The sequence below is a fragment of the Macaca fascicularis genome, chromosome 1 (genome assembly GCF_037993035.2).
Source record: "Macaca fascicularis isolate 582-1 chromosome 1, T2T-MFA8v1.1".
NCBI lineage: Eukaryota > Metazoa > Chordata > Mammalia > Primates > Cercopithecidae > Macaca > Macaca fascicularis.
Genome location: NC_088375.1, coordinates 228,340,251 through 228,350,943, shown reverse-complemented (window position 1 = coordinate 228,350,943; position 10,693 = coordinate 228,340,251). Strand labels below are relative to the sequence as shown.

The window sequence follows — 10,693 nt, the reverse complement described above, 5'->3', positions numbered from 1 at the left end:
GGCTGAGGCAGGAGAACGGTGTGAACCCGGTGGGGCGGAGCCTGCAGTGAGCCGAGATCGTGCCACTGCACTCCAGCCTGGTCAACAAAGTGAGACTCCGTCTCAAAAAAAAAATTAGCCAGTGTAGTGGCGGGCACCTGTAATCCCAAAAGTATCCCCAGCTACTTGGGATACTTTGAAAATTACATACAAAAATTACTAAGAGGCTCAGGCGCAGTGGCTCATGCCTGTAATCCCAACACTTTGGGAGGCTGAGGCAAGCGGATCCCCTGAGGTTGGGAGTTCAAGACCAGCCTGACCAGCAAGGTGAAACGCCGTCTCTACTAAAAATACAAAAATTAGCCCGGTGTGGTGGCAGGTGCCTGTAATCCCAGCCACGTGGGAGGCTGAGGCAGAGAATCCCTTGAACCCGGGAGGCACAGGTTGCAGTGACCTGAGATCAGGCCACTGCATTCCAGCCTGGCGACAGAGTGAGAGTCCGTTGCAAAAAAAAAAAAAAAAACCAAAACCAAAAACTAAAGAGTTTTTGTAAAGAATAGCTTCAGGCCGGGCATGGTGGCCCACGCCTGTAATCCCAGCAGTTTGGGAGGCCGAGGCGGGTGGATCACAAGGTCAGGAGTTCGAGACAAGCCTGACCAACATGGTGAAACCCCATCTCTACTAAAAATACAAAAATTTGCTGGGCGTGGTGGTGCATACCTGTAATCCCAGCTACTTAGGAGGTTGAGGCAGGAGAATCGCTTGAACCTGGGAGGCGGAGGATACAGTGAGCCGAGATCACGCCACTGCACTCCAGCCTGGGTGACAGAGCTAGACTCTGTCTCAAAAAAAAAAAAATTGCTTCAGCAGTTTGGGAGGCTGAGGCAAGCAGATCACGAGGTCAGGAGATCGAGACCAACCAATACAGTGAAACCCCATCTCTACTAAAAATATAAAAATTAACCAGGCGTGGTGGTGCTCACCTGTAATCCCAGCTACTTGGGAGACTGAGGCAGAAAAATCGCTTGAACCCGGGAGGGGATAGGCTGTAGTGAGCCAAGATCGCGTCACTGCACCCCAGCCTGGGAGATGGAGCAAGACTCTGTCTCAAAAAAAAAAGAGCAGCTCCAATGGAGAACTCCTTATTACCCAATCTGACCCATAATGGACTGTGGAAATGACAAAAAGTCCAATCCTGTCTTTCCCCTAAATGCCCTTAATGCCACTGCCAGTGGCCGCGCGCAGTGGCTCACGCCTGTAATCCCAATACTTTTGGGAGGCCAAGATGGGTGAATCACCTGGGGTCAGGAGCTCTAGATCAACCTGGCCAGCAGGGTGAAACCCTTTCTCTACTAAAAATAGAAAATTAGCCGGGGTGGTGGCGCATGCCTGTAATCCCAGCTACTCGTGAGGCTGAGGCAGGAGAATCGCTTGAACTGGGAGGCGGAGGTTGCAGTGAGCCCAGATTGCGCCACTGCACTCCAGCCTGGGCAACAAGAGCGAAACTCTGTCTCAAAAAAAAAAAAAAAAAAGGAAAGGGAAAGAAAAGCCACTGCCATCAATAATGGAATGAATCGTCATCCCGGGGAATGGTGCTGCTGCAGGTCTGACCGGCACAAGCTAAAGTTCACCGCGGCCTAGGCTCCCGGTCTCCGAACCTCCTTCCCTAAACCCTGTACAGCTTCCTGGGTCAACTCTAGCCCCAGTAAGGCTACCTGACCAACAGCTCATAGCTCCCTCTAGAGGCAACGATTTTGACCACCATGCAGGCTGTATTTAAAGCCTGAAGGCAAACCTAGATTGGAGGCAAATATAATTACAGGGCACCAGTTTCATTCTTCCAGAGCCTTGCTGCAATGACCTCCAGTGAGTATAACTGTAAAGATACAAGTGGAGAAAGACAAAATGTTGATGGTGGTGCATTGTCTTAAAATTCTTTACAAGGCCAGCACAGTAAAACATGATACGAATGAGCCAGATTTCAACATAAATAAGGGGCAACTAAGAAGCCAGACTCAATTGTCTCAAAGGCATCAAAACCAATCACCATAGCAAAGTTTCCTGGGCTTATTTTAAGTCATTTGCTGTTGGGTCTAAGAGGTGCTGAGGGGCCACCATAAAATACTAAAGACAATGATAACCAACAGTTTAATTGTATATAAATGTTAAGTGTTAAAACCCACACATCCTAATAGTCTTACAATGTGATCATGCTGGGAAGATGGCGGTGGTCGTAATACCAATTGGAACCTCAGCCCCAGTAAGTATCCTGTTGTCTTAAATGCAGAAAATGATGTGACCTGGTCCCATCACATGTTTACACAATCCACTTCCAACCTAGAGGACAAAGGGTCGGAAGCACCAGGGAGGACATGAAGAATGGCAGTCCGGTCACCAGCCTCCAGCACCCCCAGGAAAAAGCTCTAAAGGGCAGGGTTGTTCATAGGTGCAAGTTCAGGTCCAGCCTCCCACAGGCAAAAATGGAGCTTTCCCAAGAGCTGGTCTGCCAGTCCTTCTTCCTTCCAAACAGCCCAGTCTCCAGCTCTGCCCTGTGGTTGTCTCTGGCCTCAGACCAGAAGTCAATTTGGACAAATCTTTTTAAGAGCCCCCAGAAGAGGTTTTCCAGATTTTTTTTTTTTTTTTTTTTGAGAAGGAGTCTCGCTCTGTCTCCCAGGCTGGAGTGTGGTAGCACGATCTCGGCTCACTGCAAGCTCTGCCTCCTGGGTTCACGCCATTCTCCTGCCTCAGCCTCCCGAGTAGCTGGGACTACAGGTGCCCGCCACCACGCCCGGCTAGTTTTTTGTATTTTTAGTAGAGACGGGGTTTCACCGTGTTAGCCAGGATGGTCTTGATCTCCTGACCCTGTGATCCTCCTGCCTTGGCCTCCCAAAGTGCTGGGATTACAGGCGTGAGCCACCGTGCCTGGCCCCGAGGTTTTCCAGATTTGAAAGCAATTTCCTCGGCATAAAACCTCAGGATTAAAAAAAAAGAAGGGCTGTTGGGTCCAAATTTATATCTATCGAACCCGTTTAAGTTTTTATTTTCTTTTTTAAAAAAGATAAGGTCTTACTCTGTCGCTCAGGCTGGAGTAGTTTGTGTACTCCAGCCTGGAACTCAGAGGCTCAAGCAATCCTCCAGCCTCAGCCTCCCAAAGTGCTAGGATTACAGGTGTGCGTGAGCCACCACGCCCGGCCCTATCTATTAAACCTTGATTGAATGTAACAGACCAAGTACAACTGCACCAAATGGATGGGCTATAACCATCCACACTGGTTCCAAGGAAGCAGACCGTCGCTGGCCCCCAGGTCTGCACATGGCTCAGGCAACGCTGTGGTGAGCCCTTGTATTCATTATGCTTGAGATCCTGCAGGTTGGCCTTCTTCCTTCCTTCTCAGTACATTGTAATGGCCCCAGTTTCCGTATTTTTATCCTGATTCTAATAGCCAGGTCCTTGAAGAACTTTCTGAGGAATCTCTGTTTTAATGGCACACAAACTGTTCTCTGCTGTTTTACTCCCTCTGGAAAGCACACCAGACAGCAAGTATGAGTACCACACAGAAGACTAGAGCAAATTCTAGCTCATGCAGCTTTAAAAGAGAAACTTAAGACTACTATACGACATTCACGAATTACACAGAAAACAGTGTTGCTGATAAGGGCACCATTCATGGCCATGAAACTCCATCATGTCTCTCGTGGTCAGGCTTGAGACAAAGCTTTCAGGTAGGAAAGTTTCTTCCCTTGTTAAAAATGCGAGCATCACTTCATTTTTCGACAGAACTTAGGTCTTCGGTATGGTTTCTCTTTATGTGCCTCCTCAGGTTCTCTTGCTCCAATTTTCTCTGATGCTCCAGGAATTTTAAAATTGTAATCCGTTGTGACGTAAGGTACGGTCCCTTCGATCCCACGCTGAAATGGAAACACAAAGAGAATTCATGGAAACACTCCAGGTCCAGGCCAGAGGGGTTTACAGCGCTCTCTCCCACCTGAAGGTAGTGTCCTGACAGTCTGGGTGGGGACTTTTCACTTTTAAGGCATTTGATCCCTTCCTTCAGAGCCCCCTTTAATCAACTGGCTCGGTAACAAACGTGCCAGGCCCTCCCTTCTGTCCCATTCCATCAACACAGCAAACAGCATGAGGCTGAGTGGGGGTGCAGTGCACGTCCCTTTCAAAAGAGGGACACGGGAGGATGAGAATGGTGGGAACATGCCCTGTACCCAGAGCCCACTCGCAGCCCCTGTGGCTGGCTCTGGGGCACACAGAAGCTCTGGCCTGGTCCCGTGATGCCTCTGAAGACTGTCCTCAGGAGGGCAAACCTGAGAGGGCCCCTGCTTGCTCTAACACAACCTACTCCTATGTAAAGGCTCCACCACAGGTTGCAGTGAGCCCAGATCGCGACACTGACACCATGAGTGACAGTGATTCGTGGTCTCAGGCCCTGGAGGCAGCCCTGACACCGTCTTGGCTCACTCAGGACCTACAACAAAGTATAGGTTTCCCAGATCACCCATTCCCATGACCCCTGACCCTACTTCAGCTCCTCACTTCCTGTGGACCTGAGTAGGCTCCTTCCAGGGCTGTGCCTGGGGTAAGGCTCACCTGGCACTTAAGGACACAATGTGGAATGGCAATAGCTCCAACGAGCAGACAATTCACGGTCCTTAGCTCTTCCGGGGGCACAGGGGTGAGGATGTGGTACAGCCGCTTCTCCATGTCAATGCCTCTACAGATGCCTTCAAGACATGCGCACAACACAAAAATCACCCTTTTGGAAAACATCAAACCTCTCCACCTTTAGAAACTGCAGAATGGTTTTGAACATAAGTCTTGATTTCAACTCTGTTTTGTTTTGAAAATACAAAGAGCTGGCCGGGTGTAGTAGCTCACGCCTGTAATCACAGCACTCTGGGAGGCCGAGGAGGGTGGACTGCCTGAGATCAGGAGTTCGAGACCAGCGTGGGCAAGATGGTGAAACCCCATCTCTACTAAAAATACAAAAAATTAGCCAGGCGTGGTGGCGGGCTCCTGTAGTCCCAGATACTCGGGAGGTTGAGACAGGAGAATAGCTTGAACATAGGAGGCGGAGCTTGCAGTGAGCCGAGATGGCGCCACTGAACTCCAGCCTGGGTGACAGAGCAAGATTCTGTCTCAAAAAAAAAAACAAAAAAAGAAAAAAGAAAATACAAAGAGTCAAGAGACAGAGTCCTTGAAAATTGGGACAGTTTGTACCTTCCCTGTGCTCAGCCACGAGGAACCAAAATGGTCTACATGCAAAAGTCCTAGATTGGGCCAGCTGCGGTGGCTACGCCTGTAATCCCAGCACTGTGGAGGCTGAGGCCGGTGGATCGAATGAGGTCAGGAGTTTGCGACCAGCCTGGCCAACATGGTGAAACCCTGTCTCTACTAAAATTTCAAATATCAGCTGGGCATGGTGGCACGCGCCTGTAATTCCCAGCTACTCAGGAGTCTGAGACACAAGAATCACTTGAACCCAGGAGGCAGAGGTTGCAGTGAGTCCAAATAGAGAGAGACTTTGTCTCAAAAAAACAAACAAACGGCCGGGCACGGTGGCTCAAGCCTGTAATCCCAGCACTTTGGGAGGCCGAGACGGGCGGATCACAAGGTCAGGAGATCCAGACCATCCTGGCTAACATGGTGAAACCCCGTCTCTACTACAAAATACAAAAAACTAGCCGGGCGAGGTGGCAGGCGCCTGTAATCCCAGCTACTCGGGAGGCTGAGGCAGGAGAATGGCGTGAACCCGGGAGGCGGAGCTTACAGTGAGCTGAGATCCGGCCACTGCACTCCAGCCTGGGCGACAGAGCGAGACTCCGTCTCAAAAAAAAAACAAAAAACAAAAAACAAACAAACAAACAAAAAACAAAAAACAGCCTGTGCGCAGTGGCTCACGTCTGTAATCCCAGCACTTTGGGAGGCCAAGGTGGGCGGATCACAAGGTCAGGAGCTCAAGACCAGGCTGACCAACATGGTGAAATCCCATCTCTACTAAAAATACAAAATTAGCTGGGCGGGGTGGCGCATGTCTGTAATCCAAGCTACTCAGGAGGCTGAGACAGAAGAATCATTTGAACCTGGGAGACGGAGGTTGCAGTGAGCGGAGATCACACCATTGCACTCCAGCGTGGGCAACAGAGCAAGACTCCGTCTTAAACAAACAAACAAAAGTCCTAGATTGTTGGTGAGTACAGGCCGGGGGAAAATCCACCACTAAGGAACGTACAGAAGACAACCTGATCTTTCCCCATCACGGTTCCTCCTTTACGGTCTGTACTAAATGACACAATTTCTGTGAAAATGCTTTTGAGAAATACAGTGTTGTCCAAATCTGAAATGTGCATTTAAGGACTTCGCTAATTTGGGATTACTTAGCTCCAGCACCCTTCCAAAACTCCATGTTTATTGACCTCAAGAAACCAAGGCAGGTCAAGGAGGTGGGGACCCAATCCCGCTGGGCACTTCGAGCCCTGGTCCAGACCTTGGATCTGAGTGATGGGAAGTGCCAGGCTGTGGCACAACTGTGCCTGGGTTCAGGTCATTCCTGGCTATGGGGATAAATTTTAAGAGAGGAAGTGGAGAGTTCAGTTAAGAAACTTTTCAGCAGATGGCGGTGGCTGACTAACATGCTGAGAAGAGGTGGAGAAAGCTGACATATTTTGAAGACAGAAGCCAACAGACCGTCTAGTGGGCTGAAAGTAGCAAACGAAGGCTAGGGGATGCCAAGGAGGGGCCAGGGTCTGACCTGGATGTCAGAGTGAATCTTCCAATGGACCAAGCACAAGCCTGGGGCAAGGAGGAGAGGGTGCGGGCAGGAGGGTCCTGAGGGTCCCAGGTCTACATGCGAGTCAGACACTCAAGTGGAGATGTACACTGGCAAGGTGGGTTTGGAACGCAGATGAACAGCTGTGTTGGAGGACACTGCAGAAAGGGAACGCCTAAAGATGGATTTAGAACCCAGCAGTGACTGAGACAGGGGAGAAGTGTCGAGCAAGAAGAGGGCCAAGCCCAGGCCCTTGGGAAGTCTACATTTATAGGAGCTGGTAGACGAAGCAGAGAAATAGCTGCTTCCTTCCTGGCCTCCAGCCCCTAAGGCATGCTATATAGATGAGTGGGGGTTCTCTGACCTCTGTAGCTTAGACACAGCTACAAGGTCAAGACCAGTCATCTACAGTTAAAGCAGTAGATCCTCTTCAGTAGGTTTATGGATATGTTTTACTCTCAGACTCACCAAAGCCCAAGCAGTCACAGATTGGAGTCTGGGCAAGCAGGATGGGCCCATTCGTGTATCCTCTGACGTCATCCTGGATCTTGCAAAGACCAACCCAGCTGGCGTTCACAGCATATAGTATATGGGTAGGGGCGACATCAGAGTGGGTAATTCGGAGCGCGACTGCATTGAAAGGGACCTGGAAAATGAATTTGCATCTCACTCTATTCATTGCTACTTTGAAAAACCACTTAATTTTTACAACTAGATTAACCAGCTATCTAAAGATAGGTCTGCCAAAGTGCCTACCCAAAAGTATCTTTAAAGAATAAAAACAGCCAGGTGCAGTGGCTCACGCCTGTAATCCCAGCACTCTGGGAGGCCGACGTGGGCAGATCACGAGGTCAGGAGGTCAAGACCAGCCTGACCAACATGGTGAAACCCGGTCTCTACTAAAAATACAAAATTAGCTGGGCATGGTGGCGGGTGCCTGTAATCCCAGCTACTCAGGAGGTTGAGGCAGGAGAATCACTTGAACCTGGGAGGTGGAGGTTGCAGTGGCGCGATCTCCGCTCACTGAGCGGAGATCGCGCCACTGCACTCCAGCCTGGGCAACAGAGAAAGACTCTGTCTCAAAAACAAATTAATAAATAAAAAATAAATAAAAATAAAATAAAAAATTCTTTAGGCCGGGTGCAGTGGCTCATGCCAGTAATCCCAACCCTCCGGGAGGCCAAGGTGGGTTGATCACTTGAGGTCAGGAGTTTGAGACCAGCCTGGCCAACATGGCAAAACCCTGTCTCTACTAAAAATAAAAAAATTAGCCAGGGATGGTGGTGCATGCCTGTAGTTCCAGCTACTCGGGAGGCTGAGGCACAAGAATCACTTAAACCCGAGAGGCGGAGGTTGCAGTGAGCTGAGATTGTGCCACTGCACTCCAGCCTGGGCAAGTGCTTCCACCTGACAGCTCCCAATGCTCAAAGCTATAAATGAAGCATGTCTTAGCCTTTCTCTCACAGGGTGGCCACGAAGTCACTGAGCCCCTAAATGCTTGGCAGAGTGCCTGGCATGGAGCAAGCACTCAAAACCGGACAGGCTGTGTGGCACGGCAGACCCGGGCTCAGAGTCGGGCGTCCTGCAGCTTCAGTCCTAGCCTCAACTTTGACTGCACCATTTTGGGAAAGCTGACTCCCAGTCCCTGGCCTTGGTTTTACCATCTGTAAAACGGGGATAATAACAGGACCATGGTAAGTAGTGGAGTTACACAGGCTTAGAACAGAGTACTGCACAGAGTAAGCATTTCAGAAGTGCCACCTGCCACTAGTTTTGCTTTTTCATCATCCTGAATCCTAACACTATCATGCTTTCCTCCCAAAACAATTATTAGCAGCCTGGATTTCAAGTTGCAAATACACTGGTGGTGGAAATCTACTTTTGACGACAGTAATGTGAAGTACTTTTTTTTTTTTGGAGTCGGCATTTCGCTCTGTCGCCCAGGCTGGAGTGCGGTGTCGTGATCTCGGATCACTGCAACCTCTGCCTCCAGGGTTCGAGCGATCCTCCTGCCTCAACCTCCCGAGTAGCTGGGACTACAGGTACGTGCCACCACGCCTGGCTAATTTTTTTTTTTTTTAAATACGGAGTCTTGCACTGTTGCCCAGGCTGGAGTGCAGTAGCACAATCTCGGCTCACTGCAAGCTCTGCCCCTTTGGGTTCACGCCATTCTCCTGCCTCAGCCTCCCAAGTAGCTGGCACTACAGGCATGAGCCACCACGCCCAGCTAATTTGTTGTACTTTTAGTGGAGACGGGGTTTCACTGTGTTAGCTAGGATAATCTCGATCTCCTGACCTCATGATTCGCCTGCCTCGGCCTCCCAAAGTGCTAGGATTACAGGCGTGAGCCACCGTGTCCCCCAATTTTTTGTATTTTTTTTTTTTTTTGAGACAGAGTCTCGCTCTGTCGCCCAGGCTGGAGTACAGCGGCCGGATCTCACCTCACTGCAAGCTCCGCCTCCTGAGTTTACGCCATTCTCCTGCCTCAGCCTCCCGAATAGCTGGGACCACAGGCACCTGCCACCTCGCCCGGCTAGTTTTTTATATCTTTTAGTAGAGATGGGGTTTCACTGTGTTAGCCAGGATGGCCTCAATCTCGTGACCTCGTGATCCGCCCTCCTCGGCCTCCCAAAGTGTTGGGATTACAGGCGTGAGCCACCGCACCTGGCTAATGTGAAGTACTTTAAGAGTGCTCTCTGGGTGCCAGGTTCCACTGTGAACGCTCCCTGAATCCACACGATCACTCTCTGAGGCCCAGTAGCACCCCTGTTCTACAGCTGAAAAGTGGAAGTGCTGGAGCAGCCCCTGCGACCAGGCGGGACATTCAAACCCAGCACAGAGCCACACTCAACCTCAGGACAGAAACATGGCTAAGAGCGGTCACCAGAGCTGAACTGCCTGGGCCTGCATGCCAGCCCGGCCCCTACTGCTGAGTCCCTCAGCCTCTCTACACCTCAGTTACCCCATCTATAAAATGGGAATAACAACAGAACCTATGACACTGGGATGTTCTGAGGATTAAATGAGCGAGGAGTTATGAAGTGGTTAGAAGAGTGCCCAGCACACAGAAAACCACACAAGTGTGTAACAAAATGAAGACAATTTCTCCCGTAAGTTCAGATTACCTGATAGGGTGTCAGGCTATGTAAAGGAGAAAGTGGTTTGGGCATCGGGGGCTGCAGCTGGCTAAGGTAACTCAAGATGGTCAGATCTCGAAGAATTTTGTTATGTGACTCTCTGAAAGGCAAATTACAACAAGGTAAGTAGACATTTAACCCTCCACGGCCACCTCTCACACCTGTCATCACAGAGGTCCCATTTTCACACAGTACTGGGCTTTCCAACACTGCCCCCTCTTGACAGACCCCGACTGGAAAAACAGGACGCGTAAAGACTCTCCTTTAAGTCCAAGTTGCTGGCGGCCAGAGTTAGGGGCCACTTCTGAGTATTTGCCCGGAAACATAACAGTTCAGAAAACAACTGGTTCTTCTTTGTAAATGCACAGCTGTGATAGAGAACTGAAGATTTTAGAGGACTCAGGCCTTTAGAGGAATTGAGAATGGCAGGCCTTTTTCGACAGAAGGAAACGTTAATTCTTCAGCCAAATGAGGGTTAGTTACCTATTTCTTGGAGTTATTCTGTATGTAAAGTCTGTATAAACACCTATCAGTTTATGTCCAGTGAACTCAACTGGACTGTCTTTTTCTTCATCAGCAAATTCCAAAGCATCTGCAAATGCTGCGAGTCTGAAACGTCGATTTCTCATCTTGGTCTTGCTTTTTGTGTACAAGCCATCCATGTCATCTACATACTGCGGGGTAAGGTCTGGCATATATTTACTGTGGTCACAGCGGAACTGAACCACGTGGCTGGGAGACAGCAATCGGATCAGATCAATGAGAAGCAGGAGCCCCTGGTCTGTGGGGAAGAGACAT

The 10,693-nt window shown here is 49.8% G+C and overlaps 1 protein-coding gene across 6 annotated transcripts in view; it reads right to left on the bottom strand.

Annotated features, from left to right (window-relative positions):
* Positions 1 to 1,887: 1,887 nt before the first annotated feature.
* Positions 1,888 to 10,693, bottom strand: part of NOL9 (nucleolar protein 9) — a 31,018-nt gene continuing 22,212 nt past the window's right edge. For 4 of the 6 annotated variants that reach the window (XM_005544908.5, XM_074021813.1, XM_074021805.1 and 1 more), the window contains 5 exons: positions 10,379 to 10,676; positions 9,884 to 9,995; positions 7,227 to 7,404; positions 4,580 to 4,713; positions 1,888 to 3,888 (listed from right to left, as the gene is read on the bottom strand). In XM_005544908.5, coding sequence (XP_005544965.3) covers positions 3,739 to 3,888; positions 4,580 to 4,713; positions 7,227 to 7,404; positions 9,884 to 9,995; positions 10,379 to 10,676 — 872 coding nt within the window. In that variant the 3' untranslated portion in view covers positions 1,888 to 3,738. The remainder of the gene's footprint in view (positions 3,889 to 4,579; positions 4,714 to 7,226; positions 7,405 to 9,883; positions 9,996 to 10,378; positions 10,677 to 10,693) is intronic. The other 2 variants (XR_012426798.1, XM_065530432.2) reach the window with 2 other exon arrangements.